We start from the raw sequence: 14,154 nt of genomic DNA on the forward strand, positions 1-14,154 counted from the left end.
TCCACAGACATTTGCTCCTTCAGGAGAGAAATGTGAAAACTCCTCAGGTACAAGTGACGATAGTCAGTGTCATTGACATTTTAGAACACAGAAACACTTTTTTTTAAGTGCAGGGGGACTTTAAGCATTCCTTTAATTGAGGACAGCCTTAGATCCTGTAGTTAAAATGATCCAGTTAGTAATTCAGTACCAGTTAAAGAATACACTTCAAATCCCTGCAGAACCAACTGCATTATCACTTAGCAAAACTTAATTTGTACACGGGGAAGCTGGTAGCAGCCAAGCTACAAAAACCTGTGTTGTAGGTAAAAAAAACAACAACAAAACGCCCTGTCGGTTTCCGGGTTTTGCAAAGTCACAAAGCTGCAAAGGATATCATCTTGGTTTTAGTGACACATACCACCTTTTAAATAAAAATGGTGTTGAAACAGTTTTTGATTAACAGAAAATAATTCAAAAACTATTTCCTTAATCTGTTAATCAATTGTCATTTTTAAGCAAAGAAGCCAAACAGTACTGTGTTCCAGCATCTCAGTTATCAACAGTTGCTTATTTTCTTTGTCATATGTGATAGGGCATTGAATATCTTTGGGGTTTAGATTGTTGGTTAGAAAAATTAAGTAATTTGAGGGGTCAAAAACAAGAGACACCTTTAACGTATCTGACACGGGGAGAGAGGAGGTCAACGAGCACTGCTTGGCTTGTCCCTCTGCAAATTCTCTCCGACTCTCCATTCTTCCCCGTGTCCTTTTATTTGAAGTTTGCATGAATAATCATAAGTCACTCATGAATAATAATTAACTAGTTACATACAGATACTATTTTCCACACAAGAATTTCTACAAGGTCACAGCTGCTTTTGCTCCCACAGTTCTCTTCTAGGGAGGGAACACGTTATCAAACTTTCCCCAGATGGGTCAAATATAATTGGTTAGACATGCAGGCACATACTTTGCAACAAACACTCTAAAAGAACACTTAGTATTATATGCATGAAAAGAACATTTCTGATAATATTTTATACATTTCTTTAACAGGTAACCATCTTGGCATAATGAGCGCTCCCAAGCCATTCTTCCGTGGATGCAGCATCTGTAGCATATAGCTAGTGCTAATGATCAAATTTTGTCCAAGGCTAGACTAGCTGTGCTAGCTGTACAGGACTAATATGCAGCTGTGGATAGCCTCACTTGGTTAGCTGCCAGAAAAATACAGCGTTGATCAAATCACTTAAAGCTGCTTTTAAGTGGTAGAGCGAGTCAGCCAGTTTCCGAAGGGTCGGCGGTTCGTTCCCCGCCCTGCCCTACTTGTGTCATGGTCGTTGTGTCCTTGGACAAGACACTTTACCCACCTTTCCTCGTGTAAATGTGTTTGACTGCTGTAAGTTTGAGGAGGTGGTCTGAGGGGCTGTAGGCGCTGATTAGCAGCCGCGCTTCCGTCAGTCTGCCCCAGTGCAGCTGTGACTGCTATCGTAGTTTACCACCACCATGTATGTCTGTGTGAATGAATGGAACCTGGACTCTGTAAAGCGCCTTAAGTACTGAGAAAGGGGCTATATAAATCCAATCCATTATTTAGTTTGTTTAAGGACGAGATATAGACCTGTTCTATAGGGAAGTATCCTTTATAGATAATCTTACTCATTACTCTGAATATGTGGAATCTGATAGTGATTTTATGCTGGATTTTTATAAAGCATTTGACAAAGTGGAAAATCAATTCTTATTTAGTTCACTTCAAATATTTGGTTTTGGTAAAACTTTCACTTCTGGTATTAAAATGCTTTATAAAGACATTAGCAGCTGTGTCATGTTATATCCAAATACCACTAAAAGTATTTCAGTTTACAGATCAGTCCGCCAAGGTTGCCCCATATCTCCATTTTTATTTCTTATTGTTGTTGAAATGCTCTCAATTCATATTTTACATTGTAACAATATACAAGGTTTAAGGATCTTTGAGAGAGAAATCTGAATCTTGCAGCTAGCGGATGACACAGTTCTCCTTTTGAAGAATAAACAACAAATTGAAAGCTATCAAAGAAATACACTCCTTCTCTATGGCATCAGGCTTAAGACTTAATATTTTAAAGTGTGAAATCCTATGTCTGTATAACACAGATGATAAGTTAATGTGTGACATACCAGTTAAACAGGGCAGCACGGTGGTGTGTTGGTTAGCACTGTCACCTCACAGCAAGAGGGTTTGTGGTTCGAATCCAGGCTGAGGCCCTGTTGTGTGGAGTTTGCATGTTCTCCCCGTGTCTGCTTGGGTTCTCTCTGGGTTCTCCGGCTTCCTCCCACAGTCCAAAGAATTGCAGGTGTTAGGTTCATTGATGACTCTTAGTTGCCCGTAGGTGTGAATGGTTGTTTGTCTCCATGTGCCCTGTGATAGACTGGCGTCCTTTTAATGCTCAATGTCAGCTGGGATCAGCTCCAGCCCCCCGCGACCCCCTTAGGGACAAGCAGTTGAAGATGGATGGATACCAGTTAAAGATAGTATTAAATACCTGTTATATTTCTAAAAATCTTAAGGAACGACAGAAAATGTTAGATAGAGTCCTTTTGAGTAAAGCAGGTGGTGTCTCTAGATTTATTTACCCCACCCAATCTCTGTTCATCCAACCATCTATCTCTAAAGAAATAAATAAAACTTTAATTAATTTTATTTGGAAAAATAAATGTCACTGTTTATTTTTTTTTTTGCAGCCCAGAGAGGCAAAGGTGGCACGGAAATATTAGACTTTGTGGATGTAAACAATACCTTTAAACTTCAATGGAAAGAATGTTTGAAAGCTCCAGAATCCCTTTGGTATTTCATTCTTCTCCTCAAATTATCACAAAGGTTGACTAAATTACATCAGCAGGTGCTTACTGCAGCAAAATTATGCTTTATTCATAATTTTCCTCCACACCGAACTATTGTATGGAACAATAATGTCCTAACCAGAAAAAATTAATCCTTATATCTACAACACTGGGTGGATTGGGATATAATTTTTCTTGCAGACAGAATTTCTTAGATCTCAAATATTTCCTGTCACCCATAAAGAATATCCTTTAGTAATAAATGCTATACCGAGTGGAATCCTTCAACTGATGAAGTGTCACTCTTGGACACAAGAACTGCAGGATTTAGACCTGTTCCTTTTTGTTAATGGAATAAATTTTAAAAGTCATAAAGGTACTAATAAACATATAAGGAATTACTTCTACGGCAAAAGGAAAATCACTCCACGGGGAAAATTTGTTTAGAATTCTTATTTTTCTAATATTCATTGGGAAAAAACATAGCCGCTATCGTATAAATGTGTTATCCCCAATAAATTGAAAGAATTACATTATAAAATCTTGCACGATATTTACCCCACTAAAAAAAATTGTTTTAAGGTTTACAGCTTGAGTTAAAAGCTTTTTTAACATTCCGTATAATCACTTAATTAAATTGGAAGCAAAAGACATTACCTGTTATGAAAACCAAAACAAAACAATACAGTGGATTGTCAAATTAATAGTTCTTCAAAGGAAGCATCATAAATTCTCCAAATCACGGCCAAACTTTAATCCCTTCAAAATGTATTTTTGTAACTATTTCGAGTCTGTCAAAATGATTAATAATAAGAAATTTAATTATACCATGGATAAGTTACATGATTTTTTTTAAAGAATTGTAACAATAAAGCCCACGTCTTAATTTAAATTCTTTATTCTGTATTTAATTTTGCTTAATTTATTGTTTTTTCTATGCCTCTGTATCTTATTAAGTATCTAAGTACCTTTACTTATGTCATGTCATTATAATTTAAAGTGTATTGTTTATTGAAAGGAGAACTGACTGTCTTTACAAACATTCCTATCTTTGTCAAGTACGATGCCTTACTGTTCTATGTTTGTACTGTATTTGTTAAAATTTGCCAATAAAGGAAAAAAAAAAGCAACGCAGGCATTAACAGGAAACTAAAATACAGCGCAACTTCACAACAAACAATTTCAAAGTAAAAGTCTCTGAATGGGCCGGCCAGTGGCACAGTGGTTGGAGCAGTGTATGTAAAGAGGCTGAAGGTCCTCAAGGCAGCGGCTACAGGTTAGACTGCAGCCCTTTTGCTGCATGTCTCCCCCTCTCTCTCTCTCACCCCATTTCCTGTCAGTCCTACCTAACAAAACTGCCCACAAATGACCTTAAAAAAAAGTCTCTGAATGCGAAGGACTCAAAACAGGCGCTACATGTAAAATAAAATTAAAATAACTTGACCTTCAAGGGGTGCGGTGTTGCCGTTGGGAGGTCGGGCCCCCCCTTAGGGGAAACCCAGAGAGTAAGCTTCAGATCACTATTGTCCCCATTAAGTTCCGTTGTGTGTAACAGTCACTGCGGTCTGTGATTCAATTTGCCCAATGCCTTTCAATGCACTGTAAAGGGGCTGATGTGCGCGGTGGGGCACACGGGTTTGCCTTTGGAAAATGGGGGGATAATTATTTTATTATAAAAATGAGGGTGTCGAAACACCCCCATCCCCCCATGGGTGCAACATCCATGGAGCTCTCTGTTCAACAAAGGGTTGAAAACACACTGAATCACCATTCATTGAGCCTTTCTCTTTAAACCAAGAGCTCCATCTAGTGGACTCAACAAATAAAACTAATGCTTCATGAAGCTTCATTTGGACATCACTAGTGAACAGCATAGCAATTATCAAAGTGATAAACCACTCAGTATATAACACAAGAACTGGAGGGGCACACATCAGCCACTTTTCTGTCTCAGCAACATTCTCTGTCTGAGTCATCTTGTGGTGAACTAGCGTCTTCATTAGTACAGACAGGAGAATGAGCCAGTGACTCCTGGAGCAGCTCATTATATTGTTACATAACTGGAGTACACATGCCGTCATAAAAAATGTATCTCGAACGCATCATTAAATAAAGAGCCAATCTTGCAGTAAAATGCTGAATGGAAGATAAGCCTGTCAGCTTTGAATTGCTTTGAAGAATGGTTTGTACAGAGAAAGTCATTTTCAAAATGTCTTTTTATAATACTGTGTTTCACTTTAATACATTTTCAGCTCTTCAGTTGAAAATATTTCTAAACAATTATTAAAACACTCTCCATTAAGACAAACAGTATCCCGCATTTTAATACATTATGGGTTTGACTGTCATTTTCTGTTCTCTGCTGCACAGTTAGAGGTGTAGTTGCATTGGGAGGGTGGAGGAGACAGGTTCCAGTGGGTGAATCCAAAACCTGAAAAGGTGCATCCTCGCTCATCTTCAGTTCAACAAGGCTGGCATGATCACTGAACACATAGATCCACATAAATCAAGAGTAAATGAAGCACTGCAGAAGAAGCAGTGTATGTGAGTGAATGTGTGTGTGTCTGTTCATCTAGATTCTGGTTACTGTGCCACTTTTGGTCTTTTCCACAGGACAAAAGCTTGTGTGTTTTCCAAGTCTTATATCCACAAGCAGATCTGTTACAAACAATTGGCAGGCTTTCCCCTTCCTCATCTTCATATGAACTTCCTGATAATTTTCCTTAATTCTCCTTCCTTCACTTTTTTCTTGTCAAGTTCCATCTCTTTTAGTTCCTTGCATTACTTCTTGTTGCTGTTTTGGAATATTTGTTCGTATGATGGAGGTGGGTGGTTGCAGTAGGACGGAGGGGGAGGGTAGGAGCCCATCATCATATGGACAGAGCCAGGCTGTGCAGGGTATGCCATGTGTGCCGTTGTAACCCCTGGGTCGCCACTGGTCATCCCGAAGCCCTGCATACTCCCTGGCTGCTGGGAAACTGGAAAGTGGAGGAGAAAACAGTTATTATTTAGTATCAATTTACTTGCTTATAAAATGCAAGGCCTATGGCTTTATACACAACATAGTTCATCGTTTAATTCAACTGCACACAACAGTTCTTCAAAAGAGGCCAATGTTGTTTCGTAGTGGGCAAAATTATAATCCTAAAGATTCTAGTCCTCCTTGATTTGGTGGAACCTGTTGTTACAGATGGTCACAACTCATGCTCTGGCATGTGTAAGTGATTCATTTTGCACTTGCAAATGTCTCAACCACTGGGGCAGGAGACTCACCTTGAGCAGCTACTTGCAAGAAGTGCACAAGAAGAACAGAGGGCTTTCAAGACTTTCTCTGTAAACCAAGAGTGCTATCTAGTGGGGTCAACAAGTATTACTAATGTTTCATGAAGGTTCATTTGGACTTCACTCGTAGCCACCCGCTTCTGGCAGAATTCTAGTTGGATCTTCCATTACCTTTCATGGCCCGTTTGCACATATATGAGCACGAGCGTGTGCACGTGTACGAGCATGAGCACGATGCCTACGCCGGTTCTGACGTCCTTTATGTGCGCCTGTTCGGACATAGAAAATAGAAGGAGGGACCATGCGCGGACATTTAACAACAACAACAATGGCGGCGAAAGGTTAACGTTGGTGTGATGCGGAGGTGGAGTGTTTACTGCAGATTTTGGTCAGATGAAAATATTAAAAAACAGTCGTACAAGACGCACAATAACTCCGAGGTCTATGGAAAGATTTGTAACCAAAGCGACGCATCGCGATGACGTCAATCAATGCGTATGACGTGTTACGGCGTGATGAAGTATGGACAGCAAGAAGCATTTGCGCGAGGCCCAGGCAGTGTGAGTACAAATGGGCCTGGGGCAGGGGGGGGAGGGAGGGGGGACAAGTACCCTAAAGCCCGGGGCGCAGTGCGGAAGGACAGTGTGAGTGCGCCCTTAGTGCTGCTAGTGTGATCAAAATGATCCCCCTCCAGGTCCGACCAGATACGCTGTCAGCCATATCCGAGACATACAGTTTAGCATTTGAGTTCTTCATAGCACCATTAATTGAAAAGGATATACTTAAGAGGACAAACTTAGAGGTGATTCTCATTTATGGGGACAGTTGGAAAGACTTGGTCCACTTGCAAGCCTACATTGAGTTGCTCATTTTGGCAAGAGTGCACAAGTCAAAAGGTGTAGCAACAGCAAGCCTTAGGAATGCTGACAGCATGGTTGGCGATATTTCTTATGTCTCTGAAGACTATCCATGTTTTCTACTTGGCGCCGTACAGTTGTACTCACACTGGTCAAACAAACAAGACTTTAACCGTGATTCACGCTTGGGCACGGTATGAATGGTAAGTGTGAGTAGATACTAAAAAGCACCTTCAGTCCATTTACCATTTAAATGGTAAAGACTCAAAAAAGCAACATGTAGTCCTCTTTTTAAGGATTTATACAATTTTTGAACTAGACATGTTAAAGTAAAAAAATTATGATGCCAATAGAGCAACCACTATCAATGTTTTTTTACCTTCACCTTTGTTTGAGCCTTACAGAGGATGCAACATTGTCAACATGTCCAACATTCTTTTGCATTATGTGAAATACCTGACTGCATTGGTTTAACATGTCCAGTACATTCATTCATAATTTCCAGTAAATTGTACACTATTTCAATCCCATTTATAAATGTAATTAGAAAAGAAATCCACCAGCAACAATCAAAGTATACAATGTAAATACACTGAACGCTTATTGCAGAAAAACATGATGGCCTTACATTGTATCGTTGTTTGTTTTTGTTTTTTTGTTGCGTTTTAAGTTGTCCTTCCGTGATCTGGTACACTCGGGAGGAACTTTTACAGTATGGACAGTCTACCGGACACAATTTTCCAACATTTTTCACCGATTCTGGATACTTTTCGGAACTTCTAGTCGGAGGAGCAGAGGCTGTCTACGGGATGTTCAGGCGACGCAGACGGGGCAAACGGGCCGGCGCGCTCATTAAGCTCCGACAGCGGGGATTCCGAACAGCGCTCCCGTCGATTCACCTGGCGAACGTCCGCTCCCTTAACAACAAGATAGACGAACTGCTGCTCCTCAACAGAAGGAATTCGGACTTCTGCAGATCTGCCGCCCTGTGTTTCACTGAAACTTGGCTCAGTGAACACCCCAGACTCAGGATTACATCTACCTGACTTCCAGCTGTTACGAGCGGACCGGGTAACGGAGCTCTCGGGGAAGAGCAGAGGAGGCGGAATCTGCTTCTATATTAACGAAGGTTGGTGTACAGATGTCACAGTGTTGAAGAAATCATGCAGCCCCCACTTGGAGACATTTTTCATAAACTGTAGACCGTTTTATTCACCGCGGGAGTTCTCCTCGTTCATTCTGGTTGGTGTGTACATCCCACCTCAGGCCTGTGTCACTGAGGCCCTGCAACACCTGGCTGACCAGATAACGGACGAGGAGAGGAAGCATCCAGACTCCCTGCTCATTGTGCTGGGGGACTTTAACAGAGCAAACCTCAGCCGTGACCTACCTAGATACAGACAACAGGTTAAGTGTCCCACCAGGGACAAAAACACTCTGGACCATTGCTACACTGTTTTAAAGGACTCCTATCGCTCTGTTCCCCGTGCAGCTTTGGGGCTCTCTGATCACTGTATGGTCCATCTTGTTCCAAACTACAGGCAGAAACTCAAATCTGCCAAGCCTGTAGGGAGGACTGTGAAGAGATGGACCACAGAGTCAAAGCTGGAGTTACAGGCCTGCTTTGACTGCACTGATTGGACTGTTTTTGAGGCTGCTGCTACAGATCTGGATGAACTGACTGACACTGTGACAAGCTACACCAGCTTTTGTGAGGACATGTGTGTGCCGACCAAAACCTTCTGCACATACAACAACAATAAACCCTGGTTCACTGCAAAACTCAGGACGCTTCGCCAGGCCAAGGAGGAGGCCAACAGGACAGAGTCCTGTACAACACGACCAGGAACACACTGACAAAGGAGATCAAGGTGGCAAAAAGGTGCTGCACTGAGCAGTTTCTCAGCTAACGACCCTGCGTCAGTGTGGAGAGGTCTATAGGACATAACCAACTACAGGAGACCATCCCCCCACACTGCAGTGAACCGTCAACTGGCTGACGACCTGAATGTCTTCTACTGCAGGTTTGAGACGCCAACTTTCACACCCATCACCCACTCCACCATCACACAACCCTCATCACCCCTCCCCCCCCCCCCCTCCACCGTCACTCAGGATCTGTGAAGAGGATGTGTGTCAGCTCTTCAAGAAACTAAAGACTAAGGGCGGACTCACACTGTCCTCCCGGACCGAGACCCGGACTTTAGGGTACTTGTCCCCCCTCCCTCTCCCCCCGCGCCCCAGCCCCGTTTGTACTCACACTACCTGGGCCTCGGCCAATGCTTCTTGCTGTCCATACGCCATCACGCCGTAACACGTCACACGCATTGATCGCGTGTGTGTGGCTTTGTTTACAAATCTTTCCATAGACCTCAGAGTTTTTGTGCGTCTGGTCGACTGTTTTTGAATATTTTCATCCGACCAAATCTGCAGTAAACACTCCACCCCCGCACCACACCAACGTGAACCTTTCACCACCATTGTTGTTGTTGTTAAATGTCCGCGCATGGTCCATCCTTCTATTTACATGCCCGAACAGGCGGACATAACGCTACTGCCGTAGGGCTCGTGCTCGTACACGTGCGCACGCTCGTGCTCGTACATGTGAAAACGGCTCCGCTAAAGCCCACCTATTTCAAGCGGGCCGTGGAGGGCCAGCTGTCCGCAGTTGAGCGCGAAGCGGGTGCGCTCACACTACTTAAAGGTACTAGACTTTAGCTGAAAAAACGGTTTTGGCCACGGCCAAAAGGACAGTGTGATCACGCTGCAAGAAAGCTCCAGGCCCAGACGGTGTGTCACCCTCCTGTCTGAAGGTCTGTGCTGACCAGCTGACCCCCATCTTCACCCAGATCTTCAACAGATCCCTGGAGCTGTGTGAAGTCCCCTCCTGCTTCAAACGCTCCACAATAATCCCGGTCCCCAAGAAACCAGCAATCACAGGACTAAATGACTACAGGCCTGTGGCCCTGACATCTGTGGTCATGAAGTCCTTTGAGAGACTGGTGTTGGGCCACTTGAAGGACATCACAGGACCCCTGCTGGACCCCCTGCAGTTTGCATATCGGGCAACAGGTCAGCGGATGATGCAGTCAACATGGGACTGCACCACATCCTGCAACACCTTGACACCTTATGCAAGGATCCTGTTTGTAGACTTTAGCTCGGCTTTCAACACAATCATCCCGGACATCCTCCACTACAAACTCTCCCAGCTCACCGTCCCAGCCTCCACCTGTCAGTGGATTACTAACTTTTTGACTGACAGGAGACAGCAGGTGAGGCTGGGGCGGATCACATCCAGCACCCAGACCATCAGCACAGGCGCTCCCCAGGGGTGTTTGCTCTCTCCATTGCTCTTCTCCCTTTATACAAATGACTGCACCTCGAGTGACCCATCTGTCAAACTCCTGAAGTTTGCAGACGGCACAACCGTCATCGGTCTCATCCGGGACGGTGACGAGTCTGCTTACAGACGGGAGGTGGGACAGCTGGCCCTCTGGTGCGGTCAGAACCATCTGGAGCTAAACACGCTCAAAACTGTGGAGATGACAGTGGACTTCAGGAGCCGCCCCCCCACACTGCCCCCCATCACCATCCTCAACAACACCGTGTCTGCTGTGGAAACCTTCAGGTTCCTGGGATCCATCCTCTCCCAGGATCTGAAGTGGAGCCACAACGTGGACTCCATAATCAAAAAGGCCAAGCAGAGGATGTACTTCCTTCGTCAGCTGAGGAAGTTCAACCTGCCCCAAGAACTGCTGATCCAGTTCTACACGGCAATAGTTCAGTCTGTTCTCTGCACCTCCATCATTGTTTGGTTTGGATCGGCCACCAAACAGGACAAGAACAGACTGACACGGATAATCAGGACTGCAGTTAGAATCATTGGTGTCAAACTGCCCACTATCCAGGACCTGCACTCATCCAGAGTCAGGAAAAGGGCAGTTCACATCTCTGCAGACCCTTCACACCCTGCACATCACCTCTTTGAACTTCTCCCCTCTGGCAGGCGTTACAGAACTCTGTACACAAAAACAGCCAGACATAAAAACAGTTTCTACCCCCAGGCCGTCACACTGCTGAACAATTGACCCCACCTGACACATCACACACACATGCCAAAGACAAATGCACCTTTTGCACCTTATGTATATCATTGTAAATAACATAACAAAGATATTTATAACAGCCTGGTCACTTTACTTTGCACAATTATTTTATCTTTCTATTTTAAATTTCTCATATTTACTTGTTAACCTATTTTTAATATTACCTCTATTTTTTATCTTAAATTATTGTTCTGTGTTGTTCTGTTATTGTTCTGTAAATGTTATTGTTATTGTTATGTTTAGGTTTGTCCTGTTAAATGTTTGGAAACTGCGAGCAAAGCATAAACCGGAGTCAAATTCTCTGTATGTCCAACATACTTAGCAATAAACCTGATTCTGATTCTGATTCTGATTCTGATCTGGATCTCTGAAGCAGATAGAAACACTGTGGAGACATGAGAGCCAAACAAAGGGACATTTGCCAGAAGTTTATAGCTGATAACAAGCATTCATAACAAGATGACCTTATTTGGAAAACTCGTACAAAGATCAGGAACAAATCTGGAACAAGAAAAGGTGACGTCTATGCATATCTGTAAGATAATTTTAGAACACAATAAAACTGAGAAGAAATGTCACTCGGATCCACTCCAAAATATAATGGGCTCTATCTTGGCCCCCTACAAATGAAAGTCTGGGAGTTTTACACAGAGGTTATTATTGGAGCGCTCCATACAATTTTCCGCTTGGTTGACTAAAATTCACATTTTATAAGGTGCCTTCCTTTCACCCCAAATTTTGAGTTTTAAATGAAGAATCTCGTAGGGCAAAAATGTCAATCACAATGAACAGGATCATATTAGTCTGGGAGATTATTCTGTTAACGCTTTCATCTGAAAATGACCAAACATCACATGCTTTAAGACACTGTCCTCAACATTCAGGACATTGATACAGTAGCCAACAGCTGTGTGCTTTGTAAAGATATGGTGATGTAATGGTGTCCTGAGCAGAGAATGAAGTCACTCTTCCTCTGTGAGAGTTGGAATCTGAGTTTCTCTGTTCTTTGTTCTGTTAGTGCAAGTGAGTTTCGGGAAGGCAACCATTGGTTCTGAACTAGAGAGTTTTTCTCTGTCCAAGCCTGGTCTGTCCCAAGTTCCTTTCACAGGAAGGTTTACGTTGCCACTGTTTACACGTTGCTGTTTCTGATACTGCTGCTATGACTTTGCTCATGCGAGAATAGTTGGGTCTCGGTAAATCAAAGAATGCCGTCTAGACCTACTCTATATGCAAAGTGTTCTTTTGTTATGATTTGACACTATAAATTCAATTTAACTGAAACCGGATAACTTTGAAGCTATTTAAAAAACATGGTATACAGAATTTATACCACAGCTAACAACCCATCAGATTGCTTAATTTGAGCCATCCATTTTATAATGACATGTAATGCTCAAACTCTGACTCGGTGACTGTGTCTATAGAAGCACTTACTTGGCCTTTAAAATCTAGACCCCAAAAATATGAAGACCCCCAGTTTTTCAGGTGGATTTCCAGGAAAAGACACTGTCTTAAATTCCTGGATTTCCAGGAAAAGACACTGTCTTAAATTCCAGAGAATACAGTATGTTATGACTTATTCACTAACTCACAGTTTCTTTCTCATCAATCCACAGGGAACCAAATATTCCACCTTTTGACTATTTCAACACTTTTAGAAATGCTGGTGATCCGATTTTAGTGCACAGTGGCCTTGAAAGAAATGGCAGGTGTAGGACGCTGTATTAACTGTTCCATCAGACGGAGAAGTAAAACATGTCTGCAACATGAGAAACTCTGTTGACATCTGGATCAGGATTTGAACTGAGCAGTTTGAACCTTAATTTTAAACATTGCATACCTGTGGTTCCTGCTTTTCTGAGAAATTGTTTCTTTAAAAGAACTCATCATTATTGTTTTTGCTTTTTTCGTTAATATACCTTACCCAAAACGATGGAACATACCCTGATTAAGATGGTCCAGCTGCCCCAGTCTCACACAATTTTACCTGTAAAACATTTTATTATATATATATATTCTAACCTATTTTAAGGTATTGTGTTTCCCCCCTTTGAATCTGTGTATAGTGTGACTCAAGTGTACCTGGTGTGGTGACAGGGTGCCTGGTGAAGGAAACGTTGAAAGCTGGCTCATCTCTCAGATGGGACGGATACATCCTTCTGCGGACAAAGAAGCCAGCACCGCAGCAAAACAATACTCCCATCATCAGCAGCACCCTGAATGAAAAACATAGGACATCTCAGACCTTTCACCAACCCAACAGTACCACACGCATGCTTGTCCAGCAGAAAGAGTCCAGTAGGTAAGGAGGACGAGACGAGAGGAAAAGACCAGGCATTAGTCTAATGATAACTGAAATGTTTATGTTATTATCTGCAACACAGAAGCAGACACACAGGTACCATCATGACCAGCTTACTGCTACTCTGTTACCTTTGGCTGTAACTAGTAATCAAACAGCCTGTGAATATTCTCATTTGACCAGGTCATTGTTATCACCAAAGCAATTTCAGTCAAAAGCAACTGAACTTGGTTATTTGACTAGGAAGACGTTTCACCTCTCATCCAAGACGCCTCATCAGTTCGTGTACGCATCTGACCAGGCTGGGACTGGTCCGACTAACTGGTGTGGATATCCAGGTATTTAACCTCTCACATGGCCGATGATGTCACTGAAACCCTTTGTGCTCCAAGTGCGATCGTCGTTTAGAGTGAAAGTCGTTGGTGGGAAGTAGGTTTCGGCTTCGTTAGTGTTCTATTGAGTCTTACCAACATTAGTTGGAGTCACAGGAGGCCATTTGTGAACAGTTGTTTTTTGAGGTTAGTTTGTTGAATCCCCTGGGAAGGGGTGAAAGGGCTGCATTGTAAATTGGAGATAAGTGGTGTCTCAGACCTCCTCCTCTGTTTAGCGATGGTTTCTCTACTTTTGCAAAGATGGCTTATTTTACTTCTCTTTCAGACCACCTGTCCTCTCTGCCCAGGATGTGGACATTTTTGTCATCAAAGGAGTGGGCTGTAGGTGCAACCGGCATCCCAAAGATGATTGTTCATTTCTGGATTAACGTGAACCTTCATTTGGATTATGAGAAGGCCTCAGCC

At 42.8% G+C, this 14,154-nt stretch overlaps 1 protein-coding gene across 1 annotated transcript in view; it reads right to left on the reverse strand.

The window, feature by feature from the left end:
* Positions 1 to 5,127: 5,127 nt before the first annotated feature.
* vopp1b (VOPP1 WW domain binding protein b) overlaps positions 5,128 to 14,154 on the reverse strand; it is a 48,819-nt gene continuing 39,792 nt past the window's right edge. The window contains exons 4-5 of the mRNA XM_083935848.1: positions 13,138 to 13,271; positions 5,128 to 5,785 (exon numbers count right to left, since the gene is read on the reverse strand). Coding sequence (XP_083791974.1) covers positions 5,589 to 5,785; positions 13,138 to 13,271 — 331 coding nt within the window. The 3' untranslated portion in view covers positions 5,128 to 5,588. The remainder of the gene's footprint in view (positions 5,786 to 13,137; positions 13,272 to 14,154) is intronic.

Source organism: Echiichthys vipera (assembly GCF_963691815.1).
Source record: "Echiichthys vipera genome assembly, chromosome: 21".
Lineage (NCBI taxonomy): Eukaryota > Metazoa > Chordata > Actinopteri > Perciformes > Trachinidae > Echiichthys > Echiichthys vipera.